This window comes from Scleropages formosus, chromosome 2 (assembly GCF_900964775.1).
Source record: "Scleropages formosus chromosome 2, fSclFor1.1, whole genome shotgun sequence".
NCBI lineage: Eukaryota > Metazoa > Chordata > Actinopteri > Osteoglossiformes > Osteoglossidae > Scleropages > Scleropages formosus.
In genome coordinates, this window is record NC_041807.1 from 10,773,713 (window position 1) to 10,795,354 (window position 21,642).

The following is a 21,642-nucleotide window of genomic DNA, read 5'->3' on the forward strand; positions in this document are numbered from 1 at the left end:
CAATAAATTCTGACCAGTCAGGAAAATTTCTAATGCTTGTTTATTTGTAAACTGCAATTTTTTAAATTAAGCAGTAGTACTTTGGCAAGAGTTGTAGCCTGAAAAACTGAATATTATGCATATTTAAGCTAGGAGTACAGATTTTAAAGCAGACAGTACAGCATCAACATTACACCAATATGGTACCTGAAAATCTTACAAAAATAAATTTTGTCAACAATATAAATGGAAAATCACGTAGATCAAATTTAGGTTATGAGGTCTCCACTGCAAAGGTGCAACACAAGTATACAGTGAGTAACTTCATTTTGGTGCATCATGTGCTGCTATCAACTGGTTGAAATCATATGAAAATGACATCTCAATTCTAAACACCTGTCAGCAATATATATTGAAAAAATTACTCAACCATTGTGCACCAAGCATTCCAAATTGAGTCTGATGCAGGATTTGCCATCATATAGAAGGTAAAGAAAAATCTAGGAATGGTGAATAGTGCGGTGTCAATGTACACCAATACGACAGCAAAGCATCACTCCATCATGTGATCATCAGTGAAGTTCTTCCTCAGTTCATTACATCTCCGTCTTTATGGTCTTCACCGCGGCCAGTTTTGCATGCTAGATTGTTGTATCCAGCCTAAGGTGTACTTTTACAAGTGGAATAATGAACGTGAGCCTGGAATAAGATCTAACTGTGATCTCTGTCTGTGTGTTGCACAGCCAGCAGGCCTCCTCGCTTACGTCTGTGCAGTAGAAAGCGGGAAAGAAAAAGTGCAAAACTAGTGCATATTCACTGACATGGCATTAAGTCACACTGGCTATGAAACACGCAAGACACTGCATATTCCCTGATATGGCATGTGCCTTCAAGTAGTTCACATTAAGTGAAGAAGAACCTACATGCCTAAAGAAACACTCAACAGTGACGTCTGTAACAGGTAAGGCATACACACCGATATGGCATTTGCCCTAAAGAAAAACAAACGCTATATGCTGTGCACGTACACAGAAGAGCTGCATCAGCCGACACAACTCTTGGGACAGTTTATGACATAAAGCCTTTGAAGAGAACATTCATTTTCACACAGGTGAAGCAAAGACAAAGTGTGTTAGATCAAAACCACTTGGATCAACAAGTTAAGCTAAAGGCTAAAAAATGAACAATAATCTGCCTCTGAAACACCGTTGGTGGGGTTGCGTTCCTCCGGCGTACGCCTAAAGCGTCTGCTCGCGTCAGCGACGTCGTGCAGAACCACGACCTTCATTTGACAAGCTGCATCCGAGTCAGCGATGAGCGAAGCTGAAGAGCTACGGAAGGAAGGAAGGAAGGAAGGAAAGATGGAGGGTTGTCCACACGCGCACACTGAGGGCAGGGTACACTCCTGTTACATGGTGAAGTGGTGGAGCATGAAGCCAAGCAGGGCCAAGAGCAAGTGTGGCGACGTAGACAGAGCTGTGGAGAAAACAAAGATGGCGTTACAAATCCACAGGTTTGCGTCTTTCAGTAAAACATGGTTTCACCAGTAATTTATGGAGAGAAGGGTACAGGCTACTGGTGCAGTGAAGTTATGAGAACTGAGCAAATTGTTCCACAAATTCAGCACGAGTATATTCTCAGTGTGGAGAAACAACACATCCGAAGGGGTTAGGAAAAGCCAAGGCTCAAGTGGGCACAACACTCGTACCCGTGGCCGCAGAGCTGCACTCCATGAGCCTGAGGGCATCCAAATAGCTCTGTCCCAGCCACTCCTCGTAGGTCTTCCTGTCCCCCACAGCGATCATCCTCACCGTGGAGTCTTTGAAGATGAGGTCGTACCCCGAGTAGCTGGACGAGTCGAACATGTGGAAGGTGGAAGCCATGTCTTTGCCATAGTATCTCTACAGAGGGTCAACCAGGTGCAGGAGTTATCAGTTGACTTTGTACCGTTGTACCGCAGTAATAAATCTTCCAGGTACTGTGCACCATGAGACTGATATGCCTCTGTACTCTGTGTTTGTGTGCATGTGCTGACAATGCAGCTCTGCCTGAGGAACACAACTGTTCACCCATATATCCCACACACAGTAGTAGAGCAGAAACCTTCCCTCTAACATAAAATCCTGTTATATTATTATATCATATTGTCGCTATTCCATATACAGGTGTACTCCACTATCCGACCTGTCGGTATCGACGCTTTCACTGTAACCCTTCTAGAAAATTAATACCAAACTGACAAAAAATGCAACAAAACATACTGAATCAGTGGTAACAGGAACGGTAGCTTTCCCATAATGCAGCACTGCCGCTGTGGATGGAAATAGTGGTTGTGCAACCACCGTGGCGAGTTTATGAGGGATTAATTACTGCCGTGCTGTTCTGTAGCCTTTGTCCAGATGCATGCGTGTGTGTGTGTGTCTGTACTATGACTGCTACTGTGTAATAATACAGAAGTACAATAGAGCTCGAGTTCCGACACGTCTGTCTGTCTGTAATGCCACCGACAGCACGGTCCGGGCGAGTTCTTACAATATTTGTCAGCAACTGAAATATTGTATGGGATGCTGTTGCACTTTATTATTATGATTATTTTTATTTTTCGTTATTCAAAGTGTTTCATATTTTAGAGGCGTCTGTCGAAGTTTTGAACGACAACGTGTTTTGAATGCCTGTTTCTTAATGACAGTAGTGGTTAGTCACTTATTTTGCTTTGTGTTATTTTGTGTCGGTTCCTATGAAAGCGTATGCATATTTTAACGAGTGAGCTTTTGTGTATTCAAATTTTTTGCACCGTTTTCGGCATTTGATTTGCTTCCGTGATTATGTTTTGCTTTTGAAATCAATTTTTCAACATTTTATTCTAATACAGCTGCGGGGAGGGATCACATCTGATGGTCTGATGTGAAACTGATCACTTCACAGTTCTGAGTGTATGGCCAACGGGGTCTCACTTGGGCTCGTTCCAGAAGGCCAAAGACAACGTGGACATTGGTGTCAGGCCGCACCATGACCGCATGTGAGGGAACCCGAGCCAGATTGCAGTGGGCATACTGGGTGACCTCAGCCCGTGACCCATGGGAACACAGCAGCTGGAAGTCCTTCGACTGCAGGTTAATGGCCCACGAGTCTGTGGAGTTTCCTGGGAGCAAACAGAAATGGCAGATTCTGCTCAGCATGTTCAGCATTTTTTCATATTTCGTTTTGTGAAGACCTCTCCATCCTTACAGGTGTTTTCACATGACTAGTCTCACATACCGTCACCTTCTTGGAACAATTCATACATTAACATTGCTGGTTTGGTGTGAAAATCCACAAATCCCCAACCCATCAGTGTGTAACAATGGGTAAATCAATGTAAGCAGCTTAATGCAAGTTGCAAGAGGATAAAGCATCAGATGAATTAAATCACAAAGTGTCAGCTGTACCATCTGTGTTCTGGAAAACGGTGGTGTGTTTCACAAAGGCCACGTCTCCAGCACCAGCTACAAGGCACCTGAAAGGCAGCAGTTGCGATGAGAAAATCTCCAAAGCCAGAGCGTAACGACATTTCACAAGCGAACCGTAGGGGCGTAGGAGAGTAAAGGCTGCAGAATTTTAATCTCGCTTCTGTCCACGCACTGCTGCCTGACCCACCTGAAGGCCCCGTTGTAGCCGTCGTACAGGTCCTTCCCCCTGACGCACTTGTTCTGGCCGCTGGCGTCACCGGCGCACTGCTCACAGAGATTACTGGGAAAGCCCTCCTGGTCCGCTCCAGGGACACAGCTGGCCTTGAAGAATGCCCCAGCAGCTGAGGAACAACGTTGCATCATGGGACAGCATACGAGAGGTGAAGCCAAGCCAAGCCAGTGCCAGCTGAGTTCAAAACACAAAGCACTGGTGCCCTAGTCTCCTGAATAAATCAGTACTTAAGTCTGTGCCCATCTCACCTCCATGTTTTTCCCATCACAAAGCTGATAAATAGATACCCTGGGCAGGATTTAAATTTCTTCCGCTAAAGTTGCTCTGCAGAATTCTCCATTTAACTTCTCCACACTGGGTGTCACATGGAAGTCCATAGGAACACGCTCATTTACAGAAAGCCGGCGAGTCTCACCCTGAGCTACCTGGCACGACTGGGGCCGAATGAGGCCCTGTTCGGTGAGGACGCCCACGGGAATGTTCCAGCCGGCGGTCCTGCCGTAGCCCGTGTGGCATGACGTCCTGCCCCGCAGATCACCGAAGCTGCTGATGCTCGTGCCAAACTTCTTTATCACAGCCACGGCATAGTAAATGCTGCCATCCACGTCGCCTGAAAGAACCACATTTCCAATAAGCTTGATTCAAGAGCTCACAGGATGGGTCTCCGTCCATTAGAGGGAGAACACTTCAGCTACGGTAACAAAATGACAGTTATACAGGAACAGGGCATCTTTAAGGACAGCTTACTAGAAGATAAGTCCACTTGGTAATTTTTGCCATGAATTTTATATACACTCACCGGCCACTTTATTAGGTACACCTGTTCAACTGCTTGTGAACGCAAATATCTAATCAGCCCGTCACATGGCAGCATCTCAATGCATTTAGGTATGTAGACATGGTCAAGACGATCTGCTGAAGTTCAAACTGAGCATCATAATGGGGAAGAAAGGTGATTTAAGTGACTTTGAACATGGCACGGTTGTTGGTGTCAGATGGGCTGGTCTGAGTATTTCAGAAACTGCTGATCTACTGGGATTTTCACAAACAACCATTTCTAGGGTTTACAGAAAATGGTCAGAAAAAAGAGAAAATATCCACTGAGCGGCAGTTCTGTGGGTGAAAATGCCTTGTTGATGCCAGAGGTCAGAGGAGAATGGCCAGACTGGTTTGAGCTGATAGAAAGGCAACAGTAACTCAAATAACCACTCGTTACAACCGAGGTATGCAGAAGAGCATCTCTGAACGCACAACACGTCGAACCTTGAAGCAGATGGGCTATAGCAGCAGGAGACCACACAAGGTGCCACTCCTGTCAGCTAAGAACAGGAAACTGAGGCTACAATTTGCACGGGCTCACCAAAATTGGACAATAGAAGATTGGAAAAACGTTGCCTGGTCTGCTGCGACATTCAGATGGTAGGGTCAGAATTTGCTGTAAACAGCATAAAAGCATGGATCCATCCTGCCTTGTATCAAGGGTTCAGGCTGGTGGTGGTGGTGTTATGGTGTGGGGGATATTTTCTTGGCGCAGTTTGGGCCCCTTAGTACCAATTGAGCATCGTTTAAATGCCACAGCCTACCTGAGTATTGTTGCAAACCCTGTCCATCCCTTTATGACCACAGTGTACCCTACCCATCTTCTGATGGCTACTTCCAGCAGGATAATGCGCCATGTCACAAAGCTCAAATCATCTCAAACTGGTTTCTTGAACATGACAATGAGTTCACAATACTCAAATGGCCTCCACAGTCACCAGATCTCAATCCAATAGAGTACCTTTGGGATGTGGTGAAACGGGAGATTCGCATTGTGGATGTGCAGCCGACAAATCTGCAGCAAGTGCATGATGCTATCATGTCAATATGGACCAAAATCTCTGAGGAATGTTTCCAGCACCCTGTTGAGTCTATGCCACGAAGAATTAAGGCAGTTCTGAAGACAAACGCGGGTCCAACCAGGTACTAGCAAGGTGTACCTAATAAAGTGGCCGGTAAATGTATAATGTGTGTGTGTGTGTGTGTGTGTGTGTGTACGAAAACATGACTTTTATTTCGCAACAATCCCACCACCTTCACATCCGGCCACAGAAAATTATCGCAATTTACATTGTGGGCGATTTAATCTATTTGTTGTTATTCTGCGATACAGCACGGAGGAGTGAGACTCAACTATATTAGAATAGGAATGAGCTCAACCCACATCCACTGAAGCAACGCAGAGCACTATTCAAGTTACTCTTCACTGCACAACTTCAGAGTTACTTATTTAGTTATTTATTCATTTATCTAACACTTTTCTCCAAAGTGACTTATGTGCTAAGCTACAGTACTTGTAATAATTTGCCCATTTATATAGCAGAGTAATTTTTACTGTGCCAATTTGGGGTGAGTACGTTACGTTGGTGAAGAGAACTACAGCAAGAGGTGGGATTTGAAACTGGAACGTTCAAGTGTAAGGTAGCAGCTCTAACCAGTGCGCCCCCTGCTGCCCACAGAGGAATCCAGCTGCACTAAGAACCCTTTGAAAATTCTTTAGAACAAATATGAATGTGGGTGTTTAACTAATTGCTAAAAGCTTTAGGTCAGTCTTTAGTAAAAAATAATAATACTATGCTTGCAAACAAAAAGTTTTTTCTTTTTTTAAAAAGGAAATAATTAGAATTACATTTTACATTTATTCATTTACCTGACACATTTCTCTAAAGTGACTTACACCGCTAAGCTACTTACAATTATTTACCCATTCATCCAGATGGGTAACTGTACTGGAGCACTTTAGGGTAAGTACCTTGCTCAAGGGTACTACAGCCAGAGGCTGGAATCAAACCTGCGACCTTTATTATCAAATTCAATTTCATAATATACACATGATGCTCTCACTGAAAACAGACCGCAGCTATTTTTAACAATTTAAACGCAAACAACAATATGACACTATTAGTACAATGTGGAATAAAGCAAGATTCTGACACACCTGCATATGTAAGTAGGAAAAAAAACTGCAGCTGCCACTGTAACGGCAATAAGACCGAGTGCGAGCAGCAGCTGTCACACCATGCAAAGATGAGCACCGTGGGCAGTGCAGGGACACGCAGGTGTGTCGTACCTGTGTAGCTCTCCCCTGCTGCGGGCACCAGTCCGTAGGTTTTCCCTGCCGTGTAAATGAAGCCCCCATCCAGCGTGATGGCATCAGCGTCCCCGTTCTGCAAGGAAAGGCTCACAGTTACAAACACGCACACGACAGGAGTCACGGGGCCGAACTGGTTAAAACGTGCGTCTGAGGAAAGTGTGTACCGAGTGCACAGACAGGAAAGGGCATAGTGCTCATTGCAAACATTCTACAGCTGCAGCAACCAGCCGAGAGTCATCCAAATGTTTATTTTTCAGCATACTTACATTCATTCAAAGGTCTAAAAGGTCACCTAAGAGACAAAGTGTACCATAAAGGTATATGTATGCTGTCCTATACTTTCTGAAGTACTAGACCTCTTAAATCCTCAATACATTAAGTAAACCAGGTAAACCAAGGGTATCCAACCTTCTTTTGGCCAAGGGCTGCGATCATTACAGCGAAGTAGTTTGAGAGCTGCATGTGCGAAAACCATTGTGACATACCAAAAGTAAACTGAAAAATTATTTATTGTGCAAAGAAACAGTTCCATTTCAATTTAATTATCGCAGAGGACACTATGGACCCAATCCAAACTATGAAAACTACTTCTTGTGCTCTAGAGCCAGCCTCCACCAAATTATTAAAAGACTTAATTTCTGTTCTTGCAGAACCTATAGTTAATATTATTAGTACTACTTTACTCCATGATACTGTTGCAAATGCTTTTAAAAAAGCCATCATTAGACCCCTGCTGAAAAAACTGGACCTAGACCAAAATTTTCCTATGAATTACAGGACAATTTAAAATTAGCTCAGTCAAAAAACTTACAAATTAAAATTTACCTCAAACAACACAATATAACTGAAAATCTGCAGCCTATAATTTCATTTGACACTGGAAAACTTCTGTTATTATGTTGCTGAATTTAAGCGTGGCATTTCATACTGCTGACCACAATATTTCACTTAGGAGGCTTGACTATCTGGTAGGAAAATCAGGTACTGCTCCTCAGTGGTTCTGCTGGTACTTATCAAGTCGTCAACAATTTGTGTAGAAATCCATCAGCAGTGCCCCCTTCATTCTTTTCTAATGTCAGTAATGGGGTTCCCCAAGGTTCAGCATTGGGCCCGTTACTGTTCTCCCTCTAGATGCTTTGTTGGAGGTTATTATTCTAAAATACTGTATATTAGCTTTCATTCTTACTCTGACAATACTTAGCTCAGTAATGTATTTTAATGCTATATTCCTTAAAAACTAGAACTACTTCATTACATAAGAAACAAATTAGCTTCATCCTCATTTTAATTTTGCACATCTTGGGATTAATGATGTAACCTGGGGTTACCTGCTATTTTGACTCTTACATCATCGGACACCATTGCCCAGTAAAGAATTACAGCTGCAAAAGAATTAACAGCGACAAAATCACATCGTACGAAAACCAGCTGCATAAAACAGAATTAAAACCACTCGGTCACTCGCGATTACCAGCTAAGGAATGCAGTGTGTGTGTAACTATTAATATATTACCACGGAATTCCACAGAATTTATAGTGTTTATTGTAGGTATAGCATATATTAATAAATGTTAGGTGAAATGGTGGGCTGTGTGTTGGACAACCCTAAAGCAAAGCAACTTTGCCCCTTATATTTATTTAGCTGACACTTTTTCCCTAAAGAAACTTACAATGTTAAGTTACCTACCAGCTATTTAACCATTTATATAGCTGGATAATTTTTTTACCGAGCAAATTAGGGTAAGTACCTTGTTCAAGGGTACTGCAGCTCGAGGTGGAATTTGAACCTGAGAACTTTGGGGTGAAAGGCAGCAGCTGTAAGCACTACGCTACCAACCGCCCCAACACCCTTTCCGTTTAATGTACTACTTGAAATATGTATAAAAGTACCGAGAGCGCTCTCACAGCATTTTCCTCCTCTGAATTTAAGTAACTATATTGTGAGTCAAATTGAGATGATCTGAAGCCCATGATTCAGAGGAAACACACACTTAAACAGAACATCACAGACAACACACACTCACTCGTCAAGTTACACTTTAGAGGCACCAGTTCTTCACTTCACGCTTGGACCCACAACCCTTGAACAGGAAGGCAGCACAGCTCGGCTGACTTTCCACATCACCTCACCATGCCAGTGAAGGCCTGATCCCAAGCATACATTTCCCCTCATTTCCCCTCCACATGTCTCAGAACATCAATTTATTGTCATTACTTCACTGCTTAGTGAGCACTTCTAAATAAAGCAAATGATTAGTTTCACAAGTGGATATTCAACTAGACCATACCAGGTTAAGGTACCATGCTCAAGGGTATTAAGGCTAAAAAAAGGGGCAATGTCTACATTTATTATTTAACTGAAGCTTTCCTCCAAAGTGGGGGGGTGCAGTGGTGCAGTGGTTTGGACCAGGTCCTGCTCTCTGGTGGGTCTGGGGTTCAAGTCCCACTTGGGGTGCCTTGTGACGGACTGGCATTCTGTCCTGGGTGCGTCCCCTCCCTCTGCAGCCCCACACCCTGTGTTGCCGGGTTAGGCTCCAGCTTGCCGCAACCCCGCTTGGGACAAGTGGTTTCAGTGTGTGTGTTCTCCAAAGTGACTCAGAATGCGAAGCTACTCACAATTATTTACCCTTTTTATACACCTGGGAAATTTTTACTTTTTCAAGCCCTACATCGAAAGTGTGCTGTTAATAAGCATGTTACTCGCTGGCCAGACTTTAACTTGTGGAAACCCCGCTGGGAGGAACTAGCAAACGCGACCTGGCCTAAAACCAAGCGCTCGGCCTAGTGACGCCGGTGTGGCCTTGCCTGTATCTTCTGCATGCAGTCTTCGCCGGACGTCCCCGAAACACACTGAATGTTGGGCGTCAAAGACCTGTTCTTGAAGGCAGCGGCCATGTCTGCACACTTCAGCAGCTCTCCATGAGACAGCACGCACCAGCGCAGCTGCAGTGGAATATCTGCATGTGCACACGCACAGCAACAACATAAACAGCGTTAATAGCTCAGACAGCGAAGGAAAGTACACCGGTTACTCACGTTCTGATATTCAAGCTACAAAGTTGTGAAGATACAACCATCTCCCGGTGTGCTTCTTCATTTCATCGCGTTTTCTTCACTGTTTTATTTTCTAATAAATGTAAGTATGTTTACATCCATTCATGTAGCAGATGCTTTTTTCCAAAGCGACGTACATTACGTAATAAAACAAAAGTGGTGCGGTGCAGCGCAGTGGCGTCACGTCCAGGGTGGACCCCGTCTCATGATACACGCTTCCGAGAAAGTCTCTGAACAATCGAAGTGCTGCAGTGTATTTCTATTTATTTATTATCCATCGGTCTGACGTTTTTAAAGAACCTAATTACTGTTACTAAGTTGACGGACATATTATTCATATTTTGCTGACTGCAACTTAGGAACAAATTGTTAATACCAGACTTTGGGTCCCAACACTGTTCATATTAAGTCGAGCACCAATTGTATAACTGAAAAGGTGCGACGGGTAATTTGTGTTTGGCGTATGGCTTAAAGCACACGTTTCGTTAACTGTTTCGGGAGGTGGGCTGGATTTTATTCAAGACTCACGTCACCTTCTCTTTCTTACTGAGACCCGAAAGACCGGAGCACTTGCCTTTTGAGCTGCAGTCCATCGCTCTGAGGTTGTTGAAGTACCGTGGTCCCATCCACAACTTATAGTCTTCGCTTTCAGCCAGAATAAAGTGTGTGGAAGTGTCACTGAACATCAGGTCTTTACCCCCGAAGGGTTCTGACAAAAACATATTAAAGTGCCTCTGGAAAACAACATGGTGAAGCACAATGTGAAGTCATGCCGTATACATTTCAACTAAAAATAAAATATGCAGTATCTGTATGTTTTCCTATAGAGCCGCCCCCCCCCCCGTCCCCTTTGCACTGGACCGAAATAAAGCACTTTAAAGTACAACACAGTATAACATTCAACACTGGCAAAAAGGCTGCAGCATAACACATTGCCCAAAATCGCAAGACAAACACAGGTGCTTTCTAGCAAGAAAAAGATATCAAAACGAAAACCAGATGATGCAAACTATGAGGTCACATAGTTTCATTACTATGATGAGGGTGATTGCTTTACTTTGAATTTTTTAACATTTTGCCTTAATTTATTGCAGACTTGTCCTTTGAACTGGTGTCAGAGTGACTCGACCTGTCCGACTGTAAAAACGTAAGCAACTTACCTTCCCCGGACAATCACGCCCTGTCCTGTCCTGTCCTGCCCGCTGTTCACTGTATAGCGTGAGCGTGGGCGAAGGCGCTCGAAGGAACACTCACCCGTCCTTCGTCCAGCATGTTGAAGACCTCCAAGCTGTTGACGCCGCTGCCGACCACGATGCCTCTCGCTGGGACCCGGGCCAGGTTGCACCTCCTGTAGTCTAATGGAGCTGCGCGTCTCCCGTCTGGGCAGAGCAGCTCAAAGTCCTGCGAGCTCAGGCCAGCAGCCCAGGCTGCAGGGTTGTTCCCTGCAGGAGTGCCATGGAAATACTGGTCACACAGAGCCCCCTGCAGATGGGGAGGACCAATCCACTGGGGTCCGGAGCAGGTGAGCTTACCATCAGTGTTCTCCATGACAGTAGTGTGTTTTACAAAGGCAACCTCACCCGTGTTTTCAGCCAGACACCTTAACAGAGAAAGACCAGCTGAGAACAAATATACGCAGCATAGAGAACAAATCGGGGTAGCATGGTGGCGCAGCGAATAGCGCTGCTGTCTCCCAGCGCTTGGGTGGTGTGAGAGAACATGGGTTTGATCCCGCTCAGTCTGTGTGGAGTTTGCATGTTCTCCCTGTGTCTGTGTGGGTTTCCTCTGGGTGCTCTGGTTTCCTCCCACAGCCCAAAGACATGCTGTTCAGGTTCCCCCATAGTGTGTGAGTGACACAGAGAGAGTGTGTTCCACTGATGCATGGATGAGTGACCCATTGTAAGTAGTGTATCTAGCAGTGTAAGTCACCTTGGTTAATAAGGTGTGTGGGATGGTAACACTACATAGTATCTGTTGTAGGTTGCTTTGGAGAAAAGTGTCTGCTAAGTGAATAAATGTAAATATGCAAACAAGCATGCAGCACATGGGTTTTTTCATTGCTATTACACTGAACACCGTTATTTACATTTATTCATTTAGTTGATGCTTTTCTCCAAAGTGACTTACAATGTTAAGGTTACAACTATTACAAAGTTACAATTATTTACCCATTTATACAGCTGGGTAATTTCACTGGAGCAATTTAAGGTAAGTACCTTGCTCAAGGGGACCACAGCTGGAGATGGGGATCAAACCTGTGACCTTTGGATCCAAACAGAGCAGCTGTAACCACTACACTACCAGCTAGTCCCAGGTTTAACTGTTAACTAGCATCTGACGCTGACAGAAATAGACAGCTTAATGAATAGGAGAATCTGGTATTTTACAACAAGTAAGATAAGATACTGGACAAATTTTAAATGAATTGTATCACAAAGTTCAACTGTGCCCATAAAAATATTTAAAGGCTCTAAGAACAGTGACTGAGAGTCTTTTCTCTAAACCTACAAGCTAGGGTTGTCAGCCAACTCTCTGTTCTGCCAAAAGGAAAACAACGCAAACACAAAAAGCAAAAACATTTACAAGCACAGGTAACCCCCCCCCCTCACATACCTGAAAGCACCACTATAGGAAAAGTATCTCTCCTTGTCGCTGCTGGCACATTTGTTCTGTCCCGTTTCATCACCAATACACAGCTGACACAGGTTAGATGGATCTCCTGTTTCATTCGCACCCGGGATACAGCTGGCGCTGAAGAAATCCGCCACTCCTTTAAAGAAACACACACACACACACACACACACATTTTCAGAACCGCTTGTCCCTTACGGGGTCACGGGGAACCGGAGCCTACCCGGCAACACAGGGCGTAAGGCCGGAGGAGGAAGGGGACACACCCAGGACGGGACGCCAGTCCGCCGCAAGGCACCCCAAGCGGGACTCGAACCCCAGACCCACCGGAGAGCAGGACTGTGGTCCAACCCACTGCGCCACCGCACCCCCTTTCAATGACACATTTCACATCACATTTCTTCAGTGGTGACTAGATTGAACCAACTCTGGAAACAAGTCGCTAAATCAGTTCACAAACCTCAATTCAGAAATTTCAGACAACCGTGTGTGAAGAAAGTTCTACTAAAATAAACTGGCTTCTCAACCTACAGACTCAGTGAAACACCCCCTGACATCTAGGTGTGGAAACGAAAGCCACGCGAAGACAGAAATTTTAGAAAAAGGTAGGTGAAGAAAATGGAATTTAAAAAAAAAAAAAGTTATCTGCAAAAAAAATGTCAAACATCTTGCAAAGTTTCTAACTGAAACTTTTGGAACTGGAGGAGCCAGTGTGTAGGTGTCTGCACAAATAGTTATTGCTACAAGGTGAGGATCCGGGCTGCTGATTAAATGATTTCTGTGAATCTTCATATAAGAAGCAGTATGAGCAAAAAAAAAAAAAAAAAAGGTCCTTAACTACACTGACTGCCCACTGAGTTCAAACGGCGTACCTTCTGCAATGTTGCAACTCATGACAGACATCCTGCCACTGTCGATCAGGTACCCAACGGGCATGTTCCAGCCAGCGGTGCGGCCCTTGCCCGTATGGCACGACTTTCTCCCCTTGAGGTTGTTGATGCTGATGACCTCGTTGTCCTTTCTGACAACTGCTACAGCATAGTAAACTGTTCCCTCTCCTGTAGAGCATCCAGAACCATGAGTTGAATGAAGAAGAACTTGCATGGCTTCATTTCAAATATCACAATCAACCTGACTGCACCATTTAAAAGTCAGTAATACTTATCGAGCTGGAATGACGTTAATGTAGCGTGACCCTTTAACGCCCGAAACTTCTCGGCATATATAATTTATATGAGTATATGGCGGCTTATATACTTTCAAAACTTTGGGTTTAAATACAATTACACATGAAAATGTACCACATGCAACACCTATGTAGACCCAGAAAATATTATTCAGACAATGTTGGACAACACTGAATAAGACAACTATAATAACTCAATGAAATATTTTCAATGACAGACTTAGTTTTTATATAAATCTATGTATATTCTATATAAGTTAGATCTGATCTATAAACAAAGCCACAGAGCGTTTACCATCGCTATTTGACTCTCCAGCTGCAATTTTGAAGGTTGTTTCCTTCCCCAAGGTATAAATGTCTTTGGAGCTCAGCGAGAAGGCATCTACTTCATTATTCTGGATCAGAACAGGATCGTGTGGAGCGGAAAAGTTTTGGAGGAGAAAAAAAAACCCATTTCAGTTACATGACAAAAAATATTCATGCTAAAACCAACAAAGGTCTCACTGCAGTAGAGAGTAAAATATTTCCCTGTAGATGGGTCCTGAGACGAGAGATGATTATTATCTAAACAGATGAACAAATGACTAAACATAAATAGAGAAAAGTGCAGCTAAATTAATCAATATTGCTTTTGCTTTCACCAAACCTAATATTAACTGTCTTGAATAAAAAATTAAGCTATAGATAGATAGACAGACATAATTTAAAGCTAATTTCAGAGAATTAACTTTGTACCATTTTTCCAAAATAAAATTACTGCTGTGTGAATATGAATCGAACAGAAAAATATGGAATATTTCTGTAAGGCAGTCTCTGACACACGCGTGGGCTGCGAGGAGAGAAAAACAGTCTCAGGCCCTGGCTGTTTATTTTTTTTTATTTATTTATTTATTTTCCTTTTCTTTTGGGTCCACGGGATGAGGACGTGTCCCCGCACACGCGCTCCACACCCACCCGCAGCTTGAGCGCGCAGTCTGTCGGGGACTCGGCGGCCACGCAGCGCACTGAAGGGGTCACGGCGGCGGCGGACAGCGACCGGGACATGGCGGCGCACTTGTCCATCTCTAGCGGGGCCACGGCGCACCAGCGCAGAGCGGCTTGGGCGCTCGCTTCTCTCACACAGAGAGAGAGAAAGAGAGAGAGAGAGAGAGAGAGAGAGAGAAAAAAACCAACGTTGTTTTCCCTCAAGACTATTTTTCGAATAACTTACCACTAGTATTACACAGTACAGTTCTACTTTTGTTTCCATTAACTGATGAAAATTTTTCAAACTTCGAAAAAGAACTTTTTTTAAAAAAAAAAATTCATACAATTTTTAAAAAGTCTAATTCAGTCCGGCTTTGGAAAAATCCTTTCAGAGGGTGTGTGAAGCTGAGCTGAGGCGCACAGACAGGCCAGGCGGCGGCGGTGTTACCTCCTCCTAGGGGGAGCAGCACGAGCGCGGCGAGGAGCGCGAGGCGACACACACTCATGGCGGGCTCTGCGAGGAGGGAGCGCTCAGGCGCCAGATGGAGAGTTGGCCTCTCACTGCCCGCGCGCGCACACACACACACTTTGTACCCTTCACACCGAGGAGCGCACACTCCAAAGTCCAGAGCGCGGCACACCCCCTCAGTCTGCTGGTCCTCGTCGATGTGCGTGCGTCTTTTTAAATATAAATAATAACGGGTCACGCGTAAGCAACCGACTTTCTCTCCTTCGTCCAGCCCCTCGAGCGCACAGCCTACCTGGGGAGGAGCCGCCCCTCACACGCTCGACTCGTACGCGCTCACGGACAGCACACACTGGGCTCTTTCATGGGAGGCGGACAGACTGGCCCTCGCCAGACAGAGTCACTCCGCCCGCGTTTTGCCTCCGTAAATGATTGTAGGGGCGCGGCCCTGGGTGCGAACAGGCCAGGGAAATGACACCAACGTGCATTCCATAATGGAGCGTTTATTAACGGAGGGCAGCAGCCACGGGGATGAATGGAACCTTTGCTCTTTTAGCAGGATCCCCCACCTCACCTGCCCACCTTCTTTCTAGCCTTTCAACGTGCCCCGAGAGGTTCTCACCCCACTCCCTACACAGAGACCCCTTCACTTATCCAACGACCCATCTGCAAATGAGCACAATTTACGCACAGTTCCCGCTCCTACTGCTAGGGGGCGCCATCGAGCACTGTGGGACGCTACATTGTACAGCACAGCAGAGTTCACGCGCCTTTATTCATTCACGTTTATTCACTTAACAGATGCTTTTCTCTAAAGCGACTCCCAATGAACTCCATGTAGCGCTATCAGCCCACACACCTTATTCACCAAGGTGATTTAAACTGCTGGATACACTACTTACACTGGGTCACTCATCCATACACCAGTGGAACACACACTCTCTCTGTGTCACTCACACACTATCACGGGCGAATCTGAACAGCATGACTTTTGGAGTGTGGGAGGAAACCGGAGCACCCGGAAGAAACCACGCAGATACACGGAGAACACGCAAACTCCACACAGCCTGAGCGGGACCGAACCCACGTCTTCTCGTTACCACCACGAGTGCAATTTTGAATGTCACAAAACTGTCAATGTGATGAACATCACACAACGTGTCGTCAGGTGGTTCTCCGTTTTGTTAGTGCGACTTTGGACCGTTTCTTATCAGCGTTTATGGACGTAGCGCTTCCGCTGTACGGACCGCACAGAGAAGTGCCGCGTGAGCGAAACAATGGCAAGTGGCGGCAACGTGTAGCAAACGTCGCGCTTTCCTGGCGGTTCGTTTCGTGCAAAACAACCAGTCTAATAGGTACCGCAAAGAATACGCATTTTAAATCCACGATTTTCATGTACACTTTTAAATAATTCTTGCGGTGAAAAATATTTTCAGAATTCCTTATCAAGCCATTACAGCAGATTACGTCCCATGTTTGTTCCCAGTTATGCCCGTTATATAAGATGGTTTAACGACACACACACACACATTTTTAAAGGAAAAGTTTTAAATAAAAAGAGCCGTTTTTGACTTCTTCTAAACTTTGATGTCTAGTGACCATAGCGATGTGCTTGCGGGGTTCAAGTGCCTTGTAGTGAAACGGGGCCGTAAATAAGAAGCGACGAGTCTGCCGGACAACATATAACGGGTTCCTGTATAGCGGTGTCTCGTATAGCGGTGTCCCCGTATAGCGGGGTAACCCTATAGGGGTGTCCCCCATTCAGTCCGGTTGTTCTTAAGCCTTCATTAGAGCTACAAATGAATAAAGCATCTAACAAAGACGTTTTACTCTTACGTTTCCGTATTACAGCACGTTCTTGCTTATTTTAAATGCGCATGCTATTATTCTTGCAATTAAAATCACGTAACAGCTCTTTTAAATGTTACAATTAATTTTTATTCTGTTCATAAAATCACATAAAACCAAATTAAAAATAAGCACTTCACAAATATTTTATCTCATTACTGAAACAATCCTATGCGGTTAAACAGCTAATGTATATTTGGCTCCTGAAAGAAGTGCTGACAAGTTAACTGGCATATTCCTGCATGTCGTGCTAGACTGTACAGTAAAACTGCTTACAGTATAATTAGAAAATTTTCCTGTATTGTCGGACTTTGCTTTGTTCAAGAGTGTAAAAAAAAAAAAAAAAAAAAAAAAAACCCTGCTGCATTTGCAGTAACAGATGTCCTTTACAATTTTAACTGATTAAATTTAAAATTTTGTGGGATATCAGGCTACATCTTAGTATCAAACTTTTTTGTGAAATTATAAAAAGGCTTACAGTATTGCAACTACATCTTCCACAGCATCATATGTTGCAGACTGTATATAACCTAAAGGAATTATAAAATTAGAATCAAATGCAAGTAATAGCCAGGCAAGTGACTATATGTTTGACTCGATTTTGCAGCTATGAGTTGCTTAATACAAAACTGTGGTGAGAAAACCCCTGCAGCTGCTGTTGCCCATCAGAAGTAAAAGGTCCTCAGTGTCAGAATCAGCCAAAGGGCCACCTGAAGTCCACGGAGATGAACCCACACTTGGACCTGAGGGTATGGATCACCAGATGCAGCCCGGCATCCATGTACTGTACACATATTTATGAGCTCAGCTGCTGAGGAACTGCTGGACAAAATCAGGACTGACCAACAACACTGAGTATAATACCAAACCAGGTGTATTGCATGAGGTAAGAAGCTGGAAGAATATGTAACTTGCTCATATTGCCAAATTTAGGAGTTTTTTTAAAATAAAATACAAAAAGAAACTTCAGCGATTTTGAGGTGTTTTATCAGAAGTTGCAAGCTACGGATGGTCAACTCTCTTTTCTACTTAAACAAAAAAGAACACGTAAACAAAAAGCAAAACATTTATAAGCATGGGTAATTCCCAGTTCCTAGACCCCGCTTTGCTGAGTGCCTCACTTATTAAGATTCTGAATCTACATTTAAATGCTTCAATTACTCATAACTGTACCTTGTAAGGCAGAATGTAGAACCGCTGCAACACGAGGACCGGGGATATCCCATGGTTAAAAACCAGAAATTAAAGAATAAGCCTATCTTTAAAACTGGAAAAAAAAGAACAGAGATTGCATGAGAAGCAACAGGAGCAGACAGAACTCCAGCATCAAACTTCACCCAGCCAAGGACACCTGAAGAAGGACGCTGACGAAATAGCGCAGTTTTAGAAGGACTTTATTGGCTGTTCTCCTCTTTTGACAGGTGGAAGTAAGTTGGTAAGCTCTTGGTACCATCCAGTCCCAAAGTCAGCTGTAGCAGTGGTGAATTTGTGAGGACGCAGTCTCATGTAAAAACAATCATCTCCAAGGAACAGGAACATGTCAAGGAGCCAGGAAGAATTGCTCCTAGTGAAGACTTAAAGGCCTGTGTTGAGAGAAGCTCGGAGAGCCCAGTGTCATGTCCACATGAAGCCAGTACAATCCCATGTGGAGCCAGACTTTCAACATATCACACTGACACAGTCCCCAGGTGAAACCACAAAACTTTTTTTTCTTTTTAAAAAAACTAGTTTTTGTTTTGTACAGTAAAGACTATTGCTTTAAAACCATGCATATCACATGAAAACCACACAGAGAATTCACATGGTGGAGGAAAAAGCAACTAGCTGCCGTGTTCATACTATTTGCAAAAGTATTGTACCAAATACTGTTTTACCTCACCAGTTGGCCCTAGAGCTTGTCTCCTGCTGGGCCACGTTGCTTCCTCTTTTGACTTACACACAAAAAAGAAAACAAAGAAAAAAGGTGGTGCTGGTAATGGAAAATATATTCATACCATACACACACACATACACACACACTCACATTTATATATATGCCTGACAATGTAAAGAAAATAATCCCCATATCTGTAGCATTTCAAGTTCAATATAGACCTTTATTATAACAAAATAGGCAGTTTACTGAGGGTTAAATATTTTAAAATTTCATTGTACAATAAATTCTTTCTGTTTTTGCATTGCCGTTATCGTTTTACTCACTATTTTTTTTAAAAACAGCCATTCAGTTTGTGGCTATGAAAGCAATTTTTGAAAGCATGTAAAAATGATTAAAATGTGACAATAGCAGATAACAATAAGACGACACTGCATTTGCGTTAAGAATCATTCAGTAACAGTCACAGATTCTGCACATTTTTCTTGTTCTTGAGCCACTGGGGAGCCAAAAACTGAATGGCTGCCTAACGCCCATCAAAGAAGGTACCAGAGCAAATACATATAGATCATGACAAAAAGACAAGGCTACTGTTAATGCAGTTCAGTTGCAAGGCTATAAAAATGAGGGGACAAAGGCTGATGAGAAAATATAATTGTCCATATTAAAGCTAGAACGTGCAAAGTTGATTCCTGTTTTTATGAACCAATAGAAGACTCCACTTCCTCTTATTACTGTGAAAACAAAGCTAAAAAAACATAATCAAGTTTTATTATTATTATTATTATTCTTTTTTTTTGCAGAAAGTCACCTCCCTTAAACATTAAGGAATTGTACCATGTGATCCCCTTTCAGTTGCCAGCTAGACAATGCCCTTTGCAAGGACCAACACAGATCTCTGAACGCCAGTCCTGAAGAGATACATCTACCAACATAGGTGGGCTTGAACACCGGGACATGGCAGTGTCATGGTCCCTGTGACAAAGGTACATCAGAAGGATAAGTGGATTCTGATGTTTGGAACAAGAGTACCATTAAACAGGGGCCCATTAAAATAAAAACATGAAAATAAAAAAAACAGAGCTTCAGTCTCTTCACAACTTCTCCTTGGCTGCTACCCATATGTAGGGCCCAGATTGTTCTTCGATGATTTGTTTAATCTGGTTATAAATATCCTCCAAGGTGTCCCCCTGAATAATGGCTGAAAGAGATAATAATGGCATTTGTACTAACAAAATACACCAAGGGAAAAAACACAGCAACATCTATTCTTGGACAAATGTGACTCACATATGACTCAATAAGTTTTCTGGCAGTTATGACTTCACTCAGGACAGTGATTGAAAGCCTGGTCCAGACACTAAGTCCAGTCTCAGCGTAGGGTACACAACATACATTTTGGGAACAATGTCTTACACAAATATGGCATAAGTCCTATATCGAGGGCTCAAACATGTAAAACAAATACGGCTTGTATATCTGGATGCAAAAGTTACCTCGGGTAGTACGCTGTATGTAGATGATCAGTGTAAAAATACCTTTTTGCTCATCAGTGTACACCATGGCTAGCTACAAATCAGAAAGGACCACTTTCTCAAAAATGCTTAAACAGGCAGATAATAGTGACACTGTTTTATTTGGCATAACACATAGTAGAGATAATTGGGGAACACAAAGGAGCCCAGCTAAAGTTAAATAAGTGAAATAGTAGTAGTAGTAATAATAATAATAATAATAATAATAATGACAACAATAATTTGTAATGTATGTTCTGTGGAGTAATAAGCGGAACTGTGCAGCAGGCAGAAAGTGTGTGAATGTTGCACTGTGCAGCTCATGCACTCACAGGTGAAATGCTCTGTGAATTCCTGCTCCAGCTTCATGGCCCGGTCAAAGGTCTTCCTGCCCTGCTCCTCTGTCAGCCTCTTGTTCATCTCCCTGGAAGAGACACGAGATGACTTTATCCCAGAACTGCTAGACCCATGATGGATAGACATTGCAACCCGAACTGCACAAAGTCTGTGGGCTTGGTGGAAACCACGTCACTTTCAAGAACACGGTTATGCATCCAGTTTGTGTAGTACTGGAAAAACACTTTCATTTTTCTTGTTCCAATATATAAAGTTATGATGACACCAGTATCTGCAAAGTTTCCTGGTCAGATCTGGGTTTCATACCAAAAGCTCTTTGATGTGCACTTTGTTAGCCACTAACAGATAAGCTGAGAAATCACCATTTTTATATACGGATATGGTATTTTCATGTCATTAATTTAGCAGTAACAATTCACAGCATGCATATATGTTAGCAACATCAAAACTGGAACAAATAAAGTAAACCTAATGGAAAATGCTACAGTACAGAAGATGTATCTATATGGTAACTCAGGCAGCTTCAAGGTGGGCTGCGATAAAGAAAAGCATGGGATTCTGATCTGGGTGCAACAAATGTAACTGTGTAAACATGCATATCTAGTTTTACTTACAAAATGTTCTCCACAGATTTTGGTTTAATGAAAATAGCAATAGGATACAGCTGTGCAGTCTGGAGGCGCTTGATGGCATTGCCTGAAACATCCAGAATACAGTGCTTGCCCTGGAAAAAAAGAAAAGTTTTTTCAAGATCAGTCAAAAATAACAACATACTGAAAGTAGTCTTTAGAGGTATAAGCTAAGGAGTCATTTGCAGAATGGACTCGCAGTGTAGAACTATCAGTACTTGACCATGATCACATGTATGATATATAAATGTAGAATGTACTGCGTGGTTTTGTGCACACTACAGCACCTGGGACTGGCAGATGATCAGCACTAAAGGGTTCACAG

At 43.3% G+C, this 21,642-nt stretch overlaps 2 protein-coding genes across 28 annotated transcripts in view; both read right to left on the reverse strand.

Annotated features, from left to right (window-relative positions):
- Window positions 1-22: 22 nt before the first annotated feature.
- Window positions 23-15,467, reverse strand: meltf (melanotransferrin). 2 transcript variants are annotated; one of them, XM_029249502.1, is made up of 17 exons: window positions 15,392-15,467; window positions 15,079-15,308; window positions 14,619-14,776; window positions 13,960-14,059; window positions 13,351-13,536; window positions 12,461-12,617; window positions 11,380-11,447; window positions 11,102-11,289; window positions 10,422-10,581; window positions 9,599-9,750; window positions 6,770-6,866; window positions 4,076-4,270; window positions 3,616-3,769; window positions 3,408-3,475; window positions 2,934-3,121; window positions 1,688-1,880; window positions 23-1,455 (listed from the first exon to the last, which is right to left on the reverse strand). In XM_029249502.1, the coding sequence occupies exons 2-17, from the start codon at window positions 15,134-15,136 to the stop codon at window positions 1,388-1,390; spliced, it is 2,190 nt and encodes a 729-aa protein (XP_029105335.1). In that variant the 5' UTR covers window positions 15,137-15,308; window positions 15,392-15,467; the 3' UTR covers window positions 23-1,387. The 2 variants fall into 2 exon arrangements, with proteins under 2 accessions (XP_029105335.1, XP_018615637.2); XM_018760121.2 differs by lacking the exon at window positions 15,392-15,467 and having other exon boundaries at window positions 14,619-14,773; window positions 15,079-15,364.
- A 2,855-nt stretch (window positions 15,468-18,322) lies between these two features.
- Window positions 18,323-21,642, reverse strand: part of LOC108939922 (discs large homolog 1-like protein) — a 160,886-nt gene continuing 157,566 nt past the window's right edge. For all 26 annotated transcript variants that reach the window (XM_029249451.1, XM_029249449.1, XM_029249469.1 and 23 more), the window contains 3 exons: window positions 21,303-21,412; window positions 20,664-20,755; window positions 18,323-20,018 (listed from right to left, as the gene is read on the reverse strand). In XM_029249451.1, coding sequence (XP_029105284.1) covers window positions 19,912-20,018; window positions 20,664-20,755; window positions 21,303-21,412 — 309 coding nt within the window. In that variant the 3' untranslated portion in view covers window positions 18,323-19,911. The remainder of the gene's footprint in view (window positions 20,019-20,663; window positions 20,756-21,302; window positions 21,413-21,642) is intronic.

Bases quoted from the DNA above. Each gene is read 5' to 3' on its own strand.
- meltf (XM_029249502.1), bottom strand. From the start codon at position 15,136: ATGAGTGTGTGTCGCCTCGCGCTCCTCGCCGCGCTCGTGCTGCTCCCC. The intron at 11,448-12,460 runs GTATGTGAGGGG...TTCTCTGTTAAG, and splicing joins TCCTATAGTGGTGCTTTCAG to GTGTCTGGCTGAAAACACGG. The intron at 6,867-9,598 runs GCAAGGCCACAC...CTTTCCTTGCAG, and splicing joins ACTGCATGCAGAAGATACAG to AACGGGGACGCTGATGCCAT.